General features: G+C 42.6%; 1 protein-coding gene across 23 annotated transcripts in view; it reads left to right on the forward strand.

Moving 5' to 3' along the window:
• Positions 1-23,352, forward strand: part of MTSS1 (MTSS I-BAR domain containing 1) — a 127,082-nt gene that overhangs the window by 80,934 nt on the left and 22,796 nt on the right. For 15 of the 23 annotated variants that reach the window (XM_027804202.2, XM_027804204.2, XM_027804212.2 and 12 more), the window contains 4 exons: positions 10,815-10,899; positions 12,168-12,259; positions 14,031-14,105; positions 19,907-19,918. In XM_027804202.2, coding sequence (XP_027660003.1) covers positions 10,815-10,899; positions 12,168-12,259; positions 14,031-14,105; positions 19,907-19,918 — 264 coding nt within the window. The remainder of the gene's footprint in view (positions 1-10,814; positions 10,900-12,167; positions 12,260-14,030; positions 14,106-19,906; positions 19,919-23,352) is intronic. The other 8 variants (XM_027804205.2, XM_027804208.2, XM_027804214.2 and 5 more) reach the window with 1 other exon arrangement.

Consider the following 23,352-nt stretch of genomic DNA (forward strand, 5'->3'; position numbering starts at 1 on the left):
CAGCAAATGTTCATGGATGCATTTGAACAAGTTAGTGTTTAGGCTGGCTGCTTTTTGTAGGGGAACTTTAATTGGTTTTGTGTCATTTTGAAAATACCACCGATGTAATTTTTTCCCAGATTGGGTTGTGATAATGCTGTTTTGTGTGATAAAGTGGGTGTTTGAACTCCTTTGGCATCGAAGCTTTTACTTGGTAAAACCAATGAACACTTTCTACATATATTTACTGTTGTTACGTTGACGAAGCAATGTCAGGGGAGTACAGCCTGTGGGTTTGAACTGCTGGGACAATGGACTCTAGATTTTTTGGGTAAGGAAAACAATTTTCACAGGGCCACTAGTTGGCAACTGGAAGAGGAGCCCAGGATTCTGCACCCCTAGAGACACTCAAATCTGCACTGGACAGACCCCTAGGAACCTCATCAAAGTTGGACCCCATGGCCTCCTGAGGTCCCTTCCAGTTTTGTCTCCCTGGTTTATGCATGAAATGCTGAAAGGAAAAAACCAGTAACGAAACATATTACACTAGCAGTTGGAGCGGAGCAGTACAGGCACATGGACTTCCCTACCATGGAAAGAGGGGCATCCCCTAAGCAGGGTATTGACATAGTTTTTCATGCTATTGCTACAAAAGCCTTAGCAGCACACTGTATATGGATCACAGCCTTATTTAAAACTGCCCAGCCCCAGCTGGTTTCGTGATTAAGGACTGTAAGATGAGCAGGACTTTGCTAGAATGGTCATAGTGCTCTGAAGTTTTGTCCTGCGTGGAGTGTGAGTGCAAATTCCTTCCTGCTCCTCTCCTAGGGGGCTGTTCAATGAAGGGAGGTACAAAAAGTGTTCTGTAGTGCAGTGAAGGGACAGCTAAAATGATGGAGAAGCAGTGCTGTAAAGCAGCTTCTGTGGGCATATGATAGCTTCTGCTCCCCTTTCAAGGCTTAAATGTCAGAATTTGCAATGTCTTGCTCTTAATTCATCTTTGTTTTCCCTCTGTCTTTTGGTTTCTAGTCTTTTTCATTGATTGAAATCCCGTTTTCCTGAAGCTTCTTACAGTTGTTCTTGCGAAGGGTGATTGAGTGATATTTTAAAATTTAGTCTACTTGCACAGATCTTACAAATCTGGTGTGCATTGCATGTGTGTGCATCACAGAGAGCAAGTGCAGCAGAACTACATTCATCTGCTGTTCAGTGTTCAATATGTTTTCACTACAGTCCAACAAAACTTGTTTGGAAGAAGAAATCCAGTTGCTCTGTTCTCATAGAAGGAGATAAGCATGCCCTTGGTGTTTGCATGCCAGTCAGCGCTGCGAAGTGTCTTGCTGTATGCCATGTTTGTAATGCCACGCACCTCTGCAGCTTCATTTGATCTTTTCTACAAGATGTGCTTTTTTTCTTTTTGTGAATCAAAGGACTTGTGAAGCTTTTCTCCTGCTGCACTCTTCGTGGTTTAAGCAGGCACACTTTAAATGCAGCCTGACAGCATAGATTGTTTGGAAGGATTTGTGGGATAAACAGGAGTTTGCCTGCGGAGCATGTGAATCTGTGCATTCAAAGCAGCCAAAGATCTGGGGAGTGCAGTCCTGTGCTTGTAAGCTGTCTCACCTGATCTGCATGCAACCTTGTTCTTGTGTGAAGCTTGCTTCACTTGCTGCTTACAAGTAAAGGAGAAAATTCCTGTACCTTTTCCAGATTCAAAAGTATGAATACAGAGGTTGCTGTGTCTTTCAGAGTGTGTGTTTATTGAGTTTGTGGCCAAAAGCACAAAGACCTCTGGTTTCTCTGCTCGGAGGTGACTGTCCTCATTTCGCTTTCTATAACAGGTGGAATATTATGTGGGTTTTTTTAAGCCGAGTTCAGTGTTGTGTATCAAATTCCTTCGTACTGGGGGCTTAAGGAGTCAGCTGGTGTCAAACCCATGCGGTGACATTCTCCTTCGCTTTTGTGAAAATTCATTATTTTGTAGTAAGGCTGAGGAACAAGTTGAAAATAAGAAAAAAAAAAAAAAAAGCCTATCAGTGAGGATAAAACTGGTTAACTGTTTGAGAGCTGACCTGGTGAACAGCACAACTATATATATAGCACTGGGCAAAGTGAGCTTTGGAGGGATCTGGATAACTGTAAGCACTAGTGCCCTGGATTCTTGCTACCCTTTTGTTATCTGCCACTCCATTGAAGAGGTGTGCAGGTTCTCTGTGTGTCTGCTAACGAGCCTCCTGAGTTTTGGAGAAGTCTGCAAAGTCAATGTGTTTTTAAACTCTAGGTTTCTACCAAGCCACATTGAAATTAGTTTGGAGACACACTAAATAAATCAGGGGGGATGAAGTTGAGCCATGGGTATTTCAGTACATATTTGAGATGATTTTTAAATGGCCTTTGGAGCACACAGAGCAGCTGCCTTGAGAAAGTACTGGAAAGAGGTCATATTGCCTTTTGAAGGATCACCACCAGCATCTCCCTCAGTAATGCCAGTTGCAGTTAGAGTTCTTGAACACTGAGTAAAGCCATGAGGCTGCCTCAGGGAGAGGGAACCACATCCCTGAACACCTGGGGCAGGGGCAGAGCTTCCCCTTGTGCCCAGGGACTAAGTGGCTGTGCTCAATGCTTAGGTGTGCCTTGAGTCTTTTGATGTGTTGATGATGCTGTATCTCTGTATAACTAACTGAAACATAATGGACTTTATCTAAAATTTCTTGAACTGATAATTTCTTAAGGTGGTTTGAATGATTTTTACCTCCCTTTGCCCCCGCCCATGATCTTCCCCTTCATTCATTAAGGAAGCGTGCTCTGTTGGAAGAAGTGACAGCATGTAAAAATAGCACTGCTTTATTCTGCAGATCTGCTTGCTGTGGGGTTTCAGTTAGATCAGCTGACTTGGATTTAAAAATAATTTTTTCTTCTGCTTTTTGCACCTGTTTGTCTTGGTGGTGCTTGATTTTGTGCTTCAGAGGCAGCAGCCATTTGGCCATAGCTGAAATCCATGCTGGATTGGGAGCAGCAGCACAGGTGGGTGGGAGACCTGAGTTAAGGAGCTTTTGATTTTGGGGGCCAGAGATATTTGCAATGCCGACAGCTAAACACAAATAGGAGAGGTACCTGTAGGCTTTTCACAGCCTCTGGAAGTTGCTAGTTCAAAACAAGCCATGCGTGTTCTGCTGTGCGTGCGGTGGGATTGCGCTTTGTGTTCCAAGCCGTTTGCTCTAAGTGTATTAGCCCTTCCCATCGCTGAATATTACTGATGTCTAATCAGATTACATCGCAGTTCATAGCTGTGCCCAGATGACATAAAGAGCTGTACTCGAGAAGAACATAAGGATCTTGAGTTACTGCCTTCTTCACACATCAGGCTGACAACAAGTGCTCATGTAGAGCCATATTCATGAAGGTACGGAGATCAATGAGTCTGGCTATCAAATAGGTCTGAACCGGATCTCAGACTTTTCACCATCTGCAGCATGTAGTGGAGCGTGTTCCTCGGTGCTGCAAGTATCCCTGGGTGATGGAGCTGGCCTTTAGATACCCATCGGCTGGCAGCTGAGCTCTGGGATGCTGCATAGGTGGGAGGTTTCTCTGAAATACTGCATCGGCTTGGCCTCATGTTCTTCAGCAGCTTCAGGAATTCCCTTTTCGTTAGAGAGTCCTTTTTAATAGCATGCTTTTTTTTTTTTTTTTTTTTTGAGAGTGAGCTTGATGACTCACGTTGCCTGCCTTTCTTAAGCCATTAGTGGGTGTAGCATTTGGAGCAATGCAGCTGGGTCTGATCAGAATAAGACCGTTAGGTTACGTAGCTATTCATAGAATGATTTTGGAAATACATTCAACTATAAAGTTGAAAAGAAATGGGGAAAAGGTATGGACAGTAGTAGTGGGCACAGCTTTGTTTTGAGTATAGATGTTTAGTAAACTCTGTATGTTTTTAGTAATGAAATTATTTGTATTCCAAAGAGTAAAATGTAAATAATGGGCTTTGGAAAACACAAGTGTGTGTATTTGCTCTTCTAAGCAAATCTTTTTCTAATGATGCTTTATTTTTGTGGCATTAAACCCTTGATGCAGAACTCTGGGTTTGTAAAAATGAGCAACAAGCACCTGCGAGGGGGGATGGATATTAACTCTTGAAAGAAATCACCAGAAACAAAACGCTGCTCTCTGTCCTGGCAGCACAGTCTAGGAAAGGGAAAGGAAGCAGGTTACACTCCTGATACAAACATGCTCGAACTTGAGGCTTTTGTTACTGGGAAACACTTCTGCCTGGACTTTTACTGCTCTCTAACAAGATGTCACGGTTCAGTGATGCATTTTGTGTCTCCTACAAATTTGTGAACCGAGACAGACTTCTTAGTTTCTCAGAAATTGAATCAATGCATCCTACGATTACTTAACTTAAACTTTCCCAAAGCATCTTCAGCCACCTGTGTGTGTGGCATCCTCATTAAAAGCCGGGGGCCACAGATGAGCTTTTCAGAATGCCCTGAGGGCTGACTAAACCCAAATTGTCCAAAGATCACAGCAGGGCTGGTTCATGACCGTATTTAATATGTCAGATGGACTGTGTGGTGACCTCTCTGTGCATGAGTGAAATTCTGCCCCAGCTTGCTTAATGCGGTGACTCCTGTGGGGTAATGATTTTGCCCAGTGCTCTGCTAGGAGAACAGCTAGGGTAAGCAAAAATGCTGCTTACCAGAGGATTAAGCTAGCTCAGAAGAAGTCATAAGAGCTTTCTTGCATGTTTTAGTATACTGACTGGAACATCATCATAGTCTGTTTTAAGGACTTTCTAAAGCTGGCGGTTGCCAGGGCAGGCTGTGGGCTAGGGGTGGCTCAGGTTTCCTGTTCTTTTTGCTTCTTTACTGTTTTAACTAGCTGCTATTGCCACTTCTTAAGTGTTCTTCCTCCTTTAAAATCAATGTAAATGCAATTTGAGATCCTGCTAGTCCCATCCATGAACAAATACTAGTTTCTTCTGCAAAAGAGAAAATAAACCACCAACCACATTTTCTTCTCGGGTTCATCAGAACTGCATGGGGCTCTAGCAAATGTGACAGCTTCGTATCAGGCCTCTATAAATATGTTTTCCAAGTAATTTGCCCAAAAGGGTGCTCGGCTGAACATTGCAAGCAAGCTGTTCATTTGCAAGGACAACCACAGAGATGCGGTACATGACAATGGGCTGCCAGAGTTGTTTTATTAAATTTGGTTAATCTAAACTCCTTAGATGCGTTTGACCTGGAATCTGTATTTGTTGATCCAGTCTTCTCTGGAAGATGTCTAAATTACAACTTTTTCTTTTTTTTTTTAATATTTCGGGAAATAGTTTTTTGCTGGTTCTGAGCGGCAACTTTCATAGACTTTGCCGAGAACTGCTCAAAAAGGCTCATGATAGATGTAGGAATAAGGGTGTCCCGTTCTCTTTTCCTGGCTGCTAGATACTGAGCAACATCCCTCTGTTGTCTGCAGTTCTTCATGTGTTTTTCCGACTTACAAGCCTTACCTGCAGGCCATTGACACCCTGAAACATGAAGTGCAACCATAGCTCTGCTTTCAGGTTTCTGTCCTAGTGGTAATGCTTACAGCCCTTGTGCTGGTCACTTTTAGAGAAGAAAGGAGGGTTTTTCCCTGTCTGCTGTAGCACCCTGGCACTGGCCCCATCATCCTTGAGTTTCACGGAGGCACCTGCATAAACAGTTTTGCAAGATTAAGGTCCATGCCCCATGTAATCAGTGGTGGAAACTGCTTGCTCTTCTAACAGTGTGAGTTTGGATAAGGGTTGAGTAATGACCATTAATTTAAAATGTCCTACTGTTAGTCATCCTGTCATAGCCTCCCTGTTCAGAGTTGTATTTAATAATCTAGCCTCTGTTCCACTCCTGCTTTAATCTTTGCTCAAAAATGGAAGCCCCTTCTGATAACTGAAATTACAAAAGCATTACACCCATTTGTCATCATTCTCTCTCTTTTGGGAAAGTGGAAAGTAGCTGGCTCGTTTGGACTCTGCCCTTGAAGATAAAGATGAGCTCGTTAATAAGTTGGAGCCTTAAAGACACTTCCTGAAAGGCAGTCATCTTGTGAGCTTTCTGGGGTTGCTCAACAGCAAAGCAAGAGGAGGAAGATAAGAGGTTGATTGTAGTGGGTTGTTTGGAGTATATGGAGGCCGTGCAGTTGTACAGCTGCATGTTTCATCAAATAATAATTTCCTTGATATACGGCCATTATTAAATACGAACATAATGACTCCAATAAAACAATTGAGTCTGTTTCCTACAGTCGCTCCCTGTTGTCTCTCTGTAATGTTGAGTGACAAGCAGGCATCGAAAGAAAATCATTTAAGCCTTTACAGTGGTCTCATTGTAGTGTCATGATCCACAGGCTTTCATTTAATTATCTCACATTAAAAAGGTTTTTGGTCTTTTACAGGCTTAGGCAGGAATAGGGAGAAGCAGGGAAGGTGAGAGTGAAAGCACATTTTGCCTTGCAGAGTTGCCTTTTACTTATGAGAAATAAGGCTGATGTTATCACCCGCCTTCTTATCAAATTTGACAGGAGTGTTTTGTTAAACTGCTTTCTCTGAGTGGGAATTCTGATGAATATGGCTTCTGTCTCCAGTTTCCAAGTATTACTTTACACCGTTCCTAAGCATTGTTTGCCTTAATGGGTGAATTATTGTAGTATGTCAGAGAAACAGATAATTCACAGCCTGATTTTATACACTGAGAGCCCGAGGCACAGTAGTTTAACTTGCATAGCTGCAGGGCAGTGAATGGAGGCCAGGTCACCCACCTAATGTACTGTTGGTTTGATGAAAAGTTTGCTAATGTGGCTTCAGTATTTCTCTTCAGGAGTTTATAGCTACTGGAGAATGTCATGACTTTTTGCCAGGGACCTGCTTGTAAGTGAAGTGGAGACAGGCAGTGCTTTCAGCATGTTCTTGACGTGCTTCTGTTTCAGATGCTCTTCTTGCCACGTCTGCAGGTTAATAGCACTGAAAAAGGAGTTACCTCCACTTGGTCTTCTGCCTACCTGGCTCATGGCTCTGTCCTTGAGTAAGGACGCAATTGGTCACTTATGGAGCCAGTCTTTTTGGAAAGATAAACCCTAAATTAATTTTGAGGCTGAAGCAAGTTCTGTCTGTGGCATAGCCCAGTGCAATGAACTTCTTACCAGATTTTGAATACTCAGCTGCACAGCCAATGCCAAGAATTGCACATGCATTAACGTTACGTGTGAGGTCCACCTCTGTGTGCCTGTTGGCACCTGCTCCTTCTGTGAGTAAACTACTACTGTAACGTCAAATGATAATTCATATAAAGCATGTGTTACTCCTCTTCACTAAGACTGTCTGACAGAGACTGGGTAAAAGAAATGAATCCAAACTACTGTCTCTTGGTAGTGGTGGACATTTTCAAACCACTACAGTGGTACAAAGTAGATCCCTTCTGCCAGTTTGTGTAGCCAGCTGATCCCAGCCCTTTGGAAACAGGAGCATCAGTGCAGTTCTGGTGGGAACCAGCCTTCACAGAAACCTGCTGGCAGTTGAGGTAAACCCTTTCCACTGGAGACTTGGACTGGAAGGACTGTTGAAGGCATCAGAAATGGCCGTGATGCTCCAACTCAATAAATCAAGGGGTGGTGAGTGGCCTGTATTTAATTTTTTTGCCTTCTCAGGAAGCACAGATAATATAGTTGGGGATAGGGAGGTAAAGATGCGTTTAACTCTGGTGCTGTTGGAGTACTTAATACATTGAGTGGGACTGAGGTGTAGGAGGAGGTGGGCTGGTCCTGTCCTTCATTCAGTCTGCTGACTGGTTTTTAACAATGAATTCCTGAGGCATCCCCAAAATGCAGATTATTTAGTTATATCTAAGGAGATCATCCTTTCCGAAATGCTGTTGCTGCTGTTTCAGCATCTAGAAACTCTGCGGGGGGTACCTCTGTGGGCTGTCTCACCTGGGTAGGTATATAGGAACACTCGGACACCATTCCTGCTTCTGCTAATTGATGAAGGGCCAAAATTAAAAAGCCCCTTGTCCTTTTGCAAGGGTTCTCTCTCCTACGCTTGATTAGACACCAGTAACATTAGCTTTTAAACGGGAATTGGAAATGTGTATGCACAGTGACTTTATTGTAGCAGCACACGTTGAACAGAGACCTGTTCCCCTTGGCTGGGGAAGCTGCTGGCACACAACAGCTTTTCAGTGGGCGCCTGCCACCTGCCCCCCTCCGTGCTGGATGCACTGTGTGTCCATTAGCTGCCCGGCATGCTGTGAGATGGCAGCGGGCTACAAATGAGTTGGCTTTGAGGAATAAAAACAAGCTCGGTCCTGTCTGCGTCCAACAGCATTGTAAGCCTAGCAGGAGGAGGCTCTAGACCTCTTTAAATGGTCCTATGGCAAGAGGAGCAGAGAGGACAGCTGTAAAGACTGTATAGGGGATGCGTGTTCACTGCAAGTGTTAATATTGATATTTTGCAGTACTGCAGAAATCTCATGTCCAAGGTAGTTAAACTTGGTTTATTCTGAATTCAGTTTATTGTAAACTGAGTTTACTCATCAATAAACTCAGTTTATTGATTGTAGCGAGTTATGATTTTGCAAAGAAACGGGCATCCTTTCTTCTCATAGCCATTTGGAGCAAGGTGTTCCCAGTCCTCCCTAAAAGCTTCATTTTTAGGCAGGTTGAGTTCATAATGTGAGCGCTGTTTGGGAGGGATTTGCGCTCTGTAGGGAAAGCTGAGCACCACCTTCCCCAGTGAATAGCTGGTAAGAGCTGCTGCTGTGGGAGTTCAGGTCACCTCACTGGGTGTAACCCCCTCATCCCCAACCAGTTGAGTTTGGTTTTTTTTCCATGGCATAATCTTTTTATTCCAGGCTTCATTTATTTTGTTGTGTTCTTTTTTAAACAAGCACAACTACTGATGTATAGACGTAACTTTGTATAGCTGTTTTGCTGACCTTGCCCATCCATCTTCACTATATGTTGAGGGGATATATTTACACTTTGGTTATTGGGGTTTTAGTGAAAATTTTGCTGCCTTGCAATTTAATAGTAACTGACCCTTGTTTCCTAGTCTCCAGAACACATGGTGCCTTGTTTCCTATTGTTCTTTTTTCATGTAATGGGCTTAGGAAAGCAGTATCACTTAACCATTGACAGTCCTTAATATTCCAATATTTCAGTGAGTTTTCAACCTAAAAAAACCCCTGCCTTTTGCTTAAACGCTATTGGGAATTGCTCTGCCGATGGCTGTGGAAGTTTTTGGTTCATTTCTTCACCTTTACCATTTTGTTGTAAATGGTTGTGTTGCATTAGGCTCTTGAGTTACTTCTATTTGATAGCGGCTTCAGGGAAAAATGCCCATGTTTTGTGACAGAGATCCACTTACTGTTGTGGGCATTGTCCTCTTCCTCCAGTTGCTTTCCCTCCGTTACACCTTTCCCCATCTTCTATATCTATTGCAGCTTGTGCAAGCATGGCATTGCTGGAAGAGATGGGTCTGGAGCCAGGCTGGAGTCCGTATGCTTTTCTCAGCCACCCATACGCAGCAAGGCTATAGCTCTTCAGTGTTACCAAATATTATTTCAAAAGCTCCTTATAAAAACATGAGTAATTGGGCAAGTGACAAAGGACTTTCTGTTTATCTTTTTGAACAATGGAAAATACCAAATAGCCACAATTTGTTCCAGTTATTTAGTGTCTTTGTTCCAGAGCCATTTCGTGGGCACAGGATTTAATTCTACAAGAATGCAGGAAGGTGGTGACTTGCTTTTGTGCTTAAAAAATAAATAAAATGACTACATTTTTCAAGTTTCTTTACTAGGAAAGTATTTGTTACTTATGCAATACCATTGTTAAAGCCTAAGGAAGATATTTTACTGTATATTACAAGTTTAAGGTTATTTTAATAATCAAGTGAGACTTCTAATTAGAAGCTGATACCTTCGCCGTTCTGGAGAATACCACAGTTTGGAAAAGCTTTGTACAAAGGGTGATGTGTGTACCCTGAGAATAGTCGATTTGGCTTGCAAGTAGGAACTGCGCAATTATCAAAACTAACACTAAGCAAACCAAAATTATATTGACATGTAATGGGCTAATAAAAGTTGATAATGCTGCTTAAAGTGGGAAATGGAGGCATGTGTGCTTTTAAAAGGGAACACTTCAGAGGAGGAACCTTTAGAAAAAATTTTTCTTGCTGTCACGCCGTCGTCAGGCCGCGAGATGAGCGAGGGTCTAGAGCAAATAGCGCCACCTGCTGGCGGTGTCCCCAAAACACGTGCGTGAGCTGAGGTGGCGGTACCTGCGGGACACTGACGGTATGTGTCTGCGGTATAGGAAGCAATATGTAGAATTAGTTACGTATTCTGGAGGAGCAAAATCCTTTTGAGGCATTGGGTCTAAAGCATCTAGAGGTGGGAAAATTGGATTGAACCCCTTAGGTTTATTTCCAAAATGGGGAAATAAACTGTCTGTAGATGCCCACTTGCTTGCCAGCTTTGCTTCTTGTCTTTTGACATCTCAAACCCTTTTAAATCGTCTGCCACGGAGTTGGGCCTCATGGCGCATAAAGCTGCTGGGAAGAACTGTGTTTTAATCCTGTTTAATTGTGCAGTTGTGGTCTCTGGATGAACAAGAATTAATCTCTTTCCAAGGTGGTAGATACCCCTGAGGTCTGCCAGGTTAATAGCCTGGTCTCTAGTTACTATGAATTTGTTTCGCAGTTGCTCTGGAAGACTTGGCACCTGCCCTCTGGTTGACATGCCTCTGCACTACAGGCAGGAATCTCATCAGGGATCTCACCTGCCTCGTGTTTTGTTTTTCAGGTGGTACCAGAGAGATTGGGTCTGCTCTCACCAGGATGTGTATGAGGCACAGAAGTATAGAGTCCAAACTCCGGCAGTTCTCAAGGTGAGTGGCTTTGTACCTGGCCCGGAGCTCGAGGTTCATCTTCCATTAGCTACTGGGGAGAACCTAAAGCTGTTTCACCAGCAGTGGCTTTTCAGCTGATCTCTGACCATATCATTGAGAACAGCAGGTTTCTCCCCAACAGCACACTAGGTGTTGTGAACATGCAGGACTTCACTGCATGTTCTCAGGACTGGGCTTGTCGCCTGAAAGCACTGTGAATGCTGCAAATTTCCACTATTAGTTCCAGTTGCTCAGTGCTGAGCTGGTGGCTGCTGGTGTGACCGACCTGTCTTTGCTTCAGGACGTTAAGCTTTGTCCCTAAGTTCTAAAGCAGCAGCAAGTGTTGTGCTGCTTCCTCAACTTACTGAGAGCCCAAATAGCTTGCAGCCAAGAGAAGAACTTTCGGTAAACGAGTATGGAAAATGCAAATCCTCTCATCCCCTTTTTACAGTTAAAGTTAGACTGTAGAGGTAATGGGAGAGGATTAACTTGTGTAAGCTGGGCTATACGTAAACAACCTACTTCTGTAGTAAGTAGTAGTTTGCACGTGTGCTTTTTTTAACCAGACTTAAAGGTTATACTTGACCTGAGGTGAACCAAAATGATGCTTCACCATTTGCCTGAATGACCTGGTATGGGTTTTTTTTCCCCTTTTGAAATAAAGATATTTGTGAAATTGGCTGTGAGGAGACAACTTTAGTCTTTAGTTAGCCCAGAGTTAACTATTTAAATGATTTCATCCCAACCTCATTAATTGGTGGAGCATTACTACTGCTGTATCATGGACTCCACTGGTGAGAGGTGAGGCACATCAGTGGACAGGATGTTGTTCGCTTGTAAAACTGCTCTGTCTTCCTGTGCGTATACATGTGTTATTTAAGTTCATAATCTTCATGGCTGCATGAACCTTTCCAGTATCCAGAGTATCCATTTAAATTGCTCTTTGTGTGGCAGATGAGTAGCATCTAACTGTTTACATTGGCCCTGTTTCAGGTCACTCCTATAGTTTACACTCCGTTCCTCACTGTCCTGGACTTCTGTGCAATAATTCTGGTTATCTTGTGATGTGGATTTTTTTTTTTTCTGATCCAGTCCTTTCTTTTGCTTTCTCCAGCATAAACATTTTTATGTTCTGATATTTACATTGTGACACTGGTAGCTGTCACAGCAAAAAGTAAAAATACTCCAATATTGACCTTGGCTCTCTATATAAGAATAGGGGCATCTGCAGGATTTGATTGCTCTTTGTGTTTTTTCAACAAAATTAGTGCTTTAATTGACTGTCTGATAAACCCACTTCAAGAACAGATGGAAGAGTGGAAGAAAGTGGCCAATCAACTGGATAAAGACCATGCAAAAGGTAGTTACAGAGGAAGAATTCTTTAATAGGAGTAAGATTGTAATATCAGCTTTTCTTCCTCTTTTCATGTTTGTACTGGGGAACTGAATAACATGCTTAAAAATGTAAAGCAACTTTTCTCTTCTAAACCACTCCACTCCCAAAGTGCCTAACAGATTTTTAACCCTTCCGTCTACATTGTGAAGGTTTAGTTTGCAGAACCCCAAGGGATGGGTTGTTTTTCTAGGCTAGTAAGCAGTGACTAATTTTAACTCTGTTAGCCTGCTCTCACTGTATCGTCTCCAATAGTGCTGAGTGATAGTGATAGGGGATGCTGCATCTACCCCTGAAAAGCCCTGGGGTGTAGTTAAAAGCTAACTGTAAGATCATGTTATGTCTCAGACATAGCATCCTCCAGAGAACGCACAGCCCTGTAAAACATTTACCATCGTTATTTTATATCCGATGTGATACAGAAATGTGCACCTGGGGAACAGGAAAGCTGTGTCGTTGGACATGGGATGCTCAGAGCTGCAGTGCTGATGACGGCTCCAGTGGCTTTCCTGGGGGAATGAGCAGGAGGCAGCAAAGTCTTCTTGCACAGCAAGAGCATGTTGGCAGATGTGTTTGGCTTTGCAAAACTTGGACTGGGGATGATGGCCCTCTAGCATGGGTGCTGAAAGCAGGTTGCAGTTAACCACAGACCCTTGAAAATTGAAGACGCTTGCTATGTCTGAATGAAGCATTATCACCATAATTTATTTTGGGGAGGGGGAGAACTGATGGGAATGAGTATGCTTGGCCTCCAAAAGAGGATTTGCTTCTTGCCCCACTATTACTGTGCTCAAGTAGAAGCAGCTAAATCAGCAGCTCTTGAAAAAAATTTCCACCTTGTACTGTGGAGAGTGTTAAGTAGGTGGTGAGCTGGAGAGAGGAATCACCTGGGTTCTTGCAGGTAGGGGTGACCCCAGCCAAAGTGGCAGTGAGATTTAGGGTTTAGTGGGTAGACCTGGGTGTTGGGGATGCAGGTGGCCCTGGTACAGTTTCTGTGCCTGCCACCAGCCTGCTTCTGGTTTTGCATCTATAGAAGAGTAATAACGTTGACTTCCTTTGTTAAAGTGTATGTGTATATGTATATAGATGCATACATGCCTTTTATTTTTTTATTTTTTTATTTTTTTTTTTACGTATCAGTTTTGATATCTGGTACCTTTAGTGTGCCTGGACTAGAGGTAGAATATTTTGTTCTGGGGTTTTAATTCTCCTGGGATTTGCAGCTCATCTGAAAATGAGGACAACTGCAGTGTGCTGCACTTCATCAGAAAGAGCTGGCAATGTGACCCTTCCTTGGGCAAACTTTTAACACCCTCTTCCTCTGCCCGACTCTCATGCTGGAGAGGGATCACAGGATATTCTGTGCCTTGCCGTTTCTGGATACTTGTTTTTGAACACAGATGTTTCAAGAAACCTGTCATCTCTGTTTTCCATTCCTGAGAGTGGATGAGTCTCTGAAATGAAAAGCACTCTAATTTTGTACTGTGTTCTCAGTTGTTATTTCTGTAAAGGCTTTGTTTATTTGGGAAAGATTTTGGTATGTGAATGTGCTCACACCCTGGAATGTTATATTAAGCCAAACATATAGGCACTACAAAATGTGAGTTCTAAGTTGCTTTGATTAACAGTAGCTGTCCTCTTAAAATTTGTAGTCTAATGTCTTTAAACATAGGCTTTTCTGTGAAAAACATTCATTTTGACATCGAGTATGTTGATAATAGAGACTGTGTTTTTTTAGAATATAAAAAAGCCCGCCAAGAGATAAAAAAGAAATCGTCTGACACACTGAAGCTACAGAAGAAAGCAAAGAAAGGTAACTTGCTTCATACTTGTACTGTTAAAAACCTTTTGTGCTTTGCTCACTGACAAAGATGGAACAGCGATAGGACTTTCTGTCGTAACAATTCAGTCCCCTGTAAATGTATTCCTGGTACATACTTGAACACCTGGGTACAATTATTATGTGTCACTTACATCATATTCTGAAGCTAGTGTCTAATGTTCTTATACAAAAGCCTTAAAGCTGTTGGTACAAAGTTAATCATGTTTTAAAATAAACTGCTTGCTGCTAACTTACTCCTGTTAGGAATGTTGACACTGTGACATGACTTGTGCAGATACCTGCAAAATTTTGTAGAATCTTTTGGAATAATATAAAAAAAGTCATCATGTAAATGTTCTGTAACTATTAACGTTTCTCACTGTTCTCCCTTTCTACCACTTTTTTTTTTTTTTTTAACAGCCTGTAATCTCATAAACCTTTACATTATTCCTCAGTGTGAGAAGGTGGCATGGTTTGTTGTCAGGGGGAGGGCGCTTGACAACCATAGAAAACTAAAGATGAGTAAGAAAAAAAAGGGAGTTCTGCACAAAGGCAATCTGTCCTTTTTAGCAGCTGAATCTCCTGCTCCTGTTGCTCTCCCACCACCATCTTGTCACAGGAGTTTCATCATCACGTTAATGGAAGCATGCATCATTGATAGCTGCAGCGTCGCCATCACTAAGGGTTTTACTTGGCCAAGTGCAAACCCCATCAGGCTTTGGAAAAATGATACAGAGATTGTACAGAAGCAGACTTTCTGGTTCCCTTTCCTGCACTGGGCTCGTCCCAGCTGGGTGGGAAGTGTGCTTTGAACAGCTCTCAGCCTGCAGGTTGCAGCTTGTCCTTTCCCTCTCCTTAAAAACTGTGAGCCCAGGGACAAGCAAAAAAATGCTGGAGCAGGGAGTTTCTTAACTTTTTAAATTGTGTGTTATCCAGAACAGGTGAGCTGTCTCTAACTGTCCTTCCTAATAGGTGAATCAATAATTATGCTGATAGAAAGCCACATGACTGGAAAACTGCTCTTGAATTTTAGCTGACTTTAGGTGAGAGAGGGAGAGAGAGATGGAAGCCAGCAAGAGGGAGTTTTGCTCAGTAGGCGCTGTGTGACTGTCTGTCTGTGGAAAAGTTTAGTGTTTTAAATTGCAGTGGTCATCTTTAGGGTGACATGATTTTTTGTGATAAGATTTTAATTTTGGATGATGTGTAAACTTGTTTCTCGTTTTCTGTGACAAATCGTCTGACTTCAGACCCAACAGCGTTAAAGAGTCTGTGATATTCCCTCCATTTCTTTTCCTTTCTCACCCACCTTCCATAATCTCATCGCTTCTTGTCCCTGTGTGATAGAAGACAGCCCCTCAATGCATGGTAGGTGAGAGCTGAGAAAAACACGTGCCATGATCTGGGAAGAAGGAACCATTTTTTGAACCTGTTTCTGTGAATTGACAGCTAACTGGCTCCATCTCCCTTTTATCCTTCTTCTGAGTACTGAATAAATAAATCTGCAATCTTGGAGGAGGAGACAGCATTTTCTGTAAGGTGGGAAGAGGGGAGAGAAGCACTTAAAAGCCTTCTGGAAAAAAACAACCCACTGTTCTCATACTGCAGATGTCACCGTAGGTGTCTGTCAGCAGTGGTTAAAGCAAGTGGACTTTCTTCTTGGATATTGTGGGTTCCTGTCTTCCTCCTCAAATGTGTGCCGTGTCTAGTGACAAGGGTCAGCACACTGGTGTCTTGTAAGGACTTCACAATTAGACATCTTTGAGCCAGGAGTGGAACAGGCCTCGTTTTGTTGTCATTTTTATAGCAGCCATGCTATGATTGAACCCTTTTTTTTTTTTTTTTTTATAATATCATTCCCTTGCTTAATTTTGCTGTTACAACATGCTTTTGGAGTTGTTAATGATCTTGCTGTATTTCTGTGCTGTCCCCCTTGGAACTGCTGTCACACACATGGTGTTTGGGTCCAGAGCACAAACCCAATGGGACTCAGGTGGGGTTAAAGCTGGTCGCAGAGGGATGTGTACGGGGAAGGTGAAAGCGATGAAGATTCCCACGTAGCCAGTACAGGGGAAAGGAGGAGGTGCCATATTTTTGAGGAGCTGAGAGTTGTTCTCATGGCCCCTGGGGAGGGAGAAATGCAGTGAGGTGTTGGGGCTCATCTGGCTGCAAGAGTGAGCGCCCAAAGCTGCTGACCCTGTGGGTTCCCAGCACGAGTGGGTGGGAGGTGGGAGGAAGTTCTCCCTGTCTTCTTGCAAGTTATCTACAGTGCTTAAATATAGAAGAAAAAAAAGTAGCAGATGCTTTTTCCCCTCTTTGCCTTTTTGGTCCCTATCCTGAAGAAATAAAGCATTGGTATGAGTGCAGTGTCAAATGTTGTTAAATTTTGTGTACCTCCCTTGACAGATCTGTTTAATGTGCTACGTGGTGAAGCGTGTTGCTCTTGCTGTCACTGAGGGATTTAAAAAAAAAAAAAAATAATCAAGAAGGGGTTTATTTATAAAATGATAAAGTTGCAGAAGTGAACCTGCTTTAGGTTACAAATGAAGTTTGAACTATGGGCAGGGAAACTTTTGGGTCAAACCCTCCTGGCAGGCATGTGGCTGAGTGCATGAATGTCTTACTGTATCTTCCAACTCTCCTGTTTCCCTGTTGCTCAGACTTACTTTTTTTGTTCTGTTCTTCGTCAAGCAGGACCTGTCCCTTTGATTTTTCTGTAAAGTTACTGACTCACCTATGGGAACTGTAAAACAACCAATTCATTCCCTTCCTAGCACTTGTAAGAATATTTTTGAATTAACCTTATGATCATTTGTGGGCAAGTGAGATGTTTGCGGAATTCTGGATTTGCTCAAATACTGTGCATGCTACTAAAAACATCCTTCAAGCTTTTTCTGCTGTGACTGGATGGGAAAGTGGTTTTCTTCTGCTTTGGGCAGCTTCAGATCTAGGAACTCAAATATAACCCTCTACTTTTCTCATTCGCATCATGGCAGTGGTGTCCTCTCTCCCTGCCGCACTGGGCTGCAGAGGCTCCCTCTCGTAGCCAAAGGCTGCAGCATGTATAGCTCCTTGCTCCTTGCCTGCATCCCAAGGACATTTGGGAGAGAGGGCCATGGGCTGCGTGGCTTGTCCTGGCAGGAACACTACAGGTTGGGCACCCCACCTTAGCGCTGAGGGGCTGAATACATTGGGGTTTGCCTGTTCTCTGGCTTCTGCGTGGTCTGTTTGTTCTGGTTCCATGCGGCCAAGTTGAAAGTTCAGGCTGGGCATTTAAGATCATTTATTAGAAATTACGTTTGCAGAGTAGGTGTGTTAATTGCTGTAAAGGTGTTTCCAAAGCTTGAAGTGACAGAGAAAACATTAAGCTTTCCAAACTAAACAAAAAGGTATTAGGGGTCCTTTTTGGAAGTTTGATAGAGTGTATCCGGTAAAAAGGCGAGTCTGTGTAAATGAAGGTCTTGCATTTCAAAGGACCTTACAGGGATAATTTTCATTCTTTTTGTTGTCTTTGACCCTAAAAAAAAAAAAAAAATAAAAATCCAAATGAAATCTAAATATATGTAGTCTAAATAGGATCCTGGTGCGCCTCCCAGATCCATGCAGTCCCTCTGGGTGTCATGGTGATCTTCAAGGTGCATCCTGTTCTTTACACCCTTGTTCTTCCAAGGGGAACAGGCCTGCAGGGCGTATTGCCCACCCCAGCATTGAAACTTAGCTCTTGTCTGAACAAATGAAGCTATGTAGTGCATGGAACTGCATACATCTTTAAATTGCTCTTTGTTTTCAGACAAACATTGGACAACAGAAGTCAGCCCAGCCAACCTGAGTCAGCAGAATAATTATGCATAAATTTAAAATAAATGCCTTGTTTAGGTTTCTGCTGAGTCAAGGCTCCATACGTGGATCCATAGCTGCTAGAAGCTGTTGATCCTGTATTGAATTCAGAGGAGAGACAGCAGCTGTGGCTCTGCATGTAAACCGTTTTGGAAGGTTAACAAAATGCATGATTCTTAGGGTGTTTTTTTTTTTAAAAAAAGCATCAATTGACTAACTTAACATATAACTGAATGTGTGTATATGTAAAATCTGGAGTGCATGTTGGCTTCATTTTCTGTATTCAGCTTGGGTATTAATGATTTAACTAGACAGGTTTCCCTTCTGCCTATAACTTGACTGGTAGGTTTCATTTTCAGGTTCCTTGTGTGACACTCTTGAGCTTTGAGAAAAATGTTTAAATCCAAGCAGATCTGTGAAAAGGAGTTGTATGTAACACTCCCAATAATATAACACATGTTAAGTGAAAACTGAGTTTTAACTCTTAAGTCGTTCATAGAAGTTTCTGCAGAATGCCCTTAACGTTCAGTACAGCATTTCTTCTTGTGTCCCATCAACGTTGAGTATCCAAACTCACAACCTCTACTTCTGAGTATGCAGCAGTTTTGGAAAGTATTCTTACTTTTAATGAAGTTGAGAGAGTAGAACATGATTATTAATTTACTGTAATACTGCCAAAAAGCGCTTTTTCTTCCCCTCCTCCTGGTTAGCAAAGATGACCCGTTTGTGTTTTAGAGCCTTTGCAGCTGTTTTGTGTTACTCTCTGGTCTTTGAAACTGTAATATTGTTACACTCCTCTCAAGGATGATTGCACAAACCCAGTGACTCAACTGAAAAACAGAAACCTCTTAACGTAATTATCACTGCAGAACATCTCAGTTCTTAAAGCAAGTGCTGACCTTATTCAAGTATTTTGCGCTCTCTCTATACTTGGTGCTTGCATTGTCTGGAATGCCAGGCTGGGGAGGGAGGACGCCCAGCCAGACTCTTTCTCCGCCAGGAGATAGTCTTACTCCTTTAAATTGTGCGGCACGATGACTGAAGTGAGAGCCAGGAGTCACTGTGGAGTCGGTATGATACAGCTCAGGAGGAGGGAAGCTAATGAGCAGGGTATACTTACCAGCTGCCGGGAAAAAATCCTTTGTGGATGAGGCCGTGGTGCCTGCAGGATGTTTTTGGTGTATCGTCGTTGTGTCCCCCCCAGCTTATAATGTAAGCTTCCCTTTATAAAAATTCAGTGAAGACATGTTGCAAAATCAGTGGCCAGAGGTAGTTCTTTGACTTATTTTCATTCCTTGAGTTTTGAATGCCTCTTGATAGTTCCCCTCATTCTGACAGCAAGCCAGGTTTATTGCAAAACTTTATTTATAAAGTTTTTTAATTAAAATACACATATCATGGTTAATCTTTTTGATGTTCTTCCACATTGCATCAGCAATTAGCTTTTAATTTAATTAACAATCTATTAATGTAATTGCAGTAGAGAACATCAAAAAGCACTGTGGTTACTAATGCAGCACCAGCCTAGAGTTTTGCAAGTTTGAGTTCCCTCTTCCCTGTGAAGGGATGAGATTCGTGCCACTTCGTCAGCTTGACCAGAGTTTGACAGTTGTCTGTGTTGTGCACTTTCTCTGAAGCACGGGTTAACATGTTCTCGCCTAGGAATCTGCAAGCTAAACAAAGTTCCTAAACTGGTTTAAGTCTTTAAAATAAAACCGTATGGTAAATAAGCAGGAGTTTAATTTGCAACAGCTCATCAGGAAGCAAAGCTAATGGGTTTGTCTTTATCAGCAACGGGAAGAAGTCAAAATAGTCCAAACTGCTCGCTGTCTTGTCTTGGCGCTGATGATAATGTCTAAACTCTAGGAATGCTGGAATACCAGTTTGACTTTTTTTATTTTCCTTTCTGTGTCAATTTTGTGTCCTGCAATTTCTCACCATGCGCACCTGCCTGACAGCTGAGGCTCTGGGTAAGTCTGTGCCATGCTGTAACCCTGGTGGCTGGTTTATTGTAGCCCTTGCTGTGGCCTCTTTATGGTGTCTGGTCTCCACTAACTGCCTAGACTTTAATTTCTAATGAAATTAAAATATTGCCTAATCTTAACGAACAAACCATCTTTTGATTTATTTTCTTTTGGCACCTAATTGGAACACTGAAAAGAAGAAAATCAGTATTGTAGATAAACCTCTGGTTTATTTTAGAAAGGGGTTAACATGGACTGATAAATCGTGTCACGGTGGGGAGAGAAGTTAAATGGAACAGACACGGCATCAAGGTGATAATTGAATATTATTGTCAATATGACTTTTAAAGTCTAGAGCTTCAAGTCCTTAGTGTTGTTCTCTGTAAACCTGTGATCCAAGTTCCCCTTTTTTCTGAAAATCGCATGCACCTTTCTTAACTGATAGATAAGAAACCACTATATTTAACTTCATGCTGGGAAAGGGGTGGAAATCAGCATCACAATTGTCTCCTCTTCTGCTGCCTGATCACATCTCAAATCTGTTTAAATTGGAGTGCTGTTTCAGTTGTATTGCAAATTTAAAGTACCTGCCTTGAGATCTTCTTGTGAATGAAACAAAGTGTTTCTGAATTTGAGAGAAATAATCATACCTCCACTTGCAGTATAATGATGTAGGTGTTGCCCTTTGCAGAAGCCTGGATTGATTAGATTGGGAGACTCAACTGAGGTGCCTCAGCAGGGCTCCTGGAGCTGGGCGTTGTGGTGCCTGCTGCTTTTCCCCTTTTTTGAAACCACACTGTGTGTTTTTCCTGGTTCGTGGTTCAATCTGGAAGTTTCCTTTGGTAACTTGGAACTTTTAAGGAACATCTTAGCACTTTTGAGCATTAGCAGCTGATTCAGATCTCCAGTGGCCACCAGAAAGACTCAGATTTGGTTGCTGAAGGTGTCTGAAGTTAACCCCAGCAATGAGGTTTTCCACCTTTCTGTGATGGCAGAAAGTGGCAGAATTCTCAGCCTAGACCAATATTAGTTTGTTTGCTTTTTACTGTGGCAGGACTGAGAGGGGTGGTTCGTCCGGGCAGCTGAAGCAGGTATGCTCTTGTAAGAAGGTGGTTGGGAGTGAATGACTTGGAACCTGCTTTGGTTTGTATGAGCAGAGGTGTGCTCTGCATTGTCTCATACAGTGTAAATTCAGCCACTCTGCTGTAAAGTATCCAATATTGAATATTCAGGTTCTGTGCAGACCCCCTTAAAAAGTGCAAGGGAGCGGTCTTTTAAGTAAGAATGTGGAAAATAATAATGTCACCAATATTTGCTGCATTACTTTGTCAGTAACAGCAGTAACTTTAGCAGTCAGACTTGCACTGAGAGCGTTTAAAAATCATTGTTCTCCTTTTGCTGTTGCTGACAGCTTTGCTAAAGTTGTCTTATAAAATGTAGGCATGAATGGGTTGAAAATTAAGATTGACCTTTTTCCTTCTCCCTAATATGTTTCCTTTACTAAAGTTCTTTTTGAACAATGGTTATTTAAGAAGCTGCATGAGGCTGTCAGGATTCACACAGAACACTGTAAAACTGAGGTTTTAATGCATGTTGGTCATTTAAAGCTCTTGCATGCCATGATGTGAAGCACCTGCTCTGAAGGTGACATATTAAGACTGTCCTTGGAGTAATGGTGGATTGTTGTCAATATTGATGAGAAGCAGTTGAGCTCTCTGCAGTTCATTAGTTGTTACTTGCCAGTGTCCAGCCACAAGGCCCTGGGTTGTTGGAGCGTGGTGCTGTTGGAGAAGTCTGCCCACAACTTCTGGTCTTGCATCTCTGCTTGTCTCAACAGCACCAAAGCTCCACCTTGAGAAAGGCTGGATTTGAATTTCTCCTTAGTTTTCAGATTGTTGACTTGTTCTTCCAAGTACAAGCAGGTGTGCTCTGCAGAACTATCCCTGCATCACGTTCATGTCTGGCTGGTTGCAGACCAGAGACCTGTGAACTGCATTTGATGCTTTTGACCAGTGCTGATGCTGATTGCTTTGGTGGGTCATTCAAACCTGTCTGCAGCTGGGGTAGGAGTGTCCTTCCAGGTGGACTTTTACAGCTGCTTTGTGATGAGACTGTTCTGGAAGTTTTCTGTCACTACAATAGGTGTGTAGGTTTGGAAATATTTCCGAATGGGTAACCTGAAGGCTAGAGAATGTGGGCTAGAGAGAATAATCAATTGCTGACGTTCCTTATCAAAGTGTGCCTCATGTCCACAGCAAAAATAGTGCAATGAGTTGTCCGGAATGCCATAGACAAATGACGTCCTCGTAATTCAAAGGGGAAAAGAACTGCATTGCTCTCCATTGGTTGATGTTCCCTTCTGAGATAAGCAGTGGATTCAAACTAGCAGAGACCCACAGTGGGTGAGGAGCAGAGGTGACCAGCAGTTGGCCCTCACATCCTTGGCACCCTTTGGGTGCAGGAGTGCTGTTGAGAGGATGTTCTCTGCTGTGCTTAACAAAGAAGACTGATTAAACTGGGCAGAGATCTCATCCCTCAGGTTCCTGAGCTGTCTGAGTGCCATGGGAGGCAGCTGGCGATGCAGGGAGTGGGAAGAGCTACGCCTGATTTCAAAAGGCTTGCTAAATTGATGTCTGCATTGTGGAGCTTTCACAGGATGTTAATAAAGCTTTCCTGCTCCTGAAAGATGAGTTGCAAGATGTCAGGAGAGAGCTGTATCCATACCATGTAAACATCTGGCTTCAGAGCCTCATCTAAATGATTCACCTAAGCTTGTTTCCCACTCTGAATTATATCCCAGATAGCTTGTGTCAAACGGGTCTGTGAAAGTAGCAGTGAGGAGCCGGTATGTCTGTTAATGTCCTGACTCACTTAAAAGAATAAGATGGAAGCATCGTAGAGGTACAGGGGATGTTGGAGAGCAGTGCAGTTTTTTTACACGTGCCTAAGGATTAAAATACACAGCCTGAAGGTTATCCTGGTAACTTTGTTGAATTAAGTGAGTTACACAGGGGTAAATGAGGTTTATTTTTGCCCCGTGTTTTGGGTGCTCTTGTTGCTCTGGCCCACGATGTGGTACTCTGTGAAGGCCACATAAATTACCAAAATTCACTATAATTGAACCTGCTTTATCAGTGGAATCCAGTTGCTTTCTAAGAGTGCGTCTTCTCATTGTGTAGGCAAATGCATTTAAAAAGGATTTACTGCCCTTACGTGCATGATCATATGGTGGAGCAGCTGAACATTTACAGCCGTTCTCCAGAGCTGAACTAATGAGTGTGTCATTTAGTTTACAACTAATGTATCTTACATTTGGTACATCCATGGTAGTGAGCCAGTATCTAGGTTTGAACAACAGGAGATTATTTCACCGGGTGTAATTTCCAGTCAGCTCTCAGAATAAGGGGTCTGAGCAATAATGCAGATCTTTAGTTTCATAA

This window comes from Falco cherrug, chromosome 3, assembly GCF_023634085.1.
Source record: "Falco cherrug isolate bFalChe1 chromosome 3, bFalChe1.pri, whole genome shotgun sequence".
NCBI classification, from domain to species: Eukaryota; Metazoa; Chordata; class Aves; order Falconiformes; family Falconidae; genus Falco; species Falco cherrug.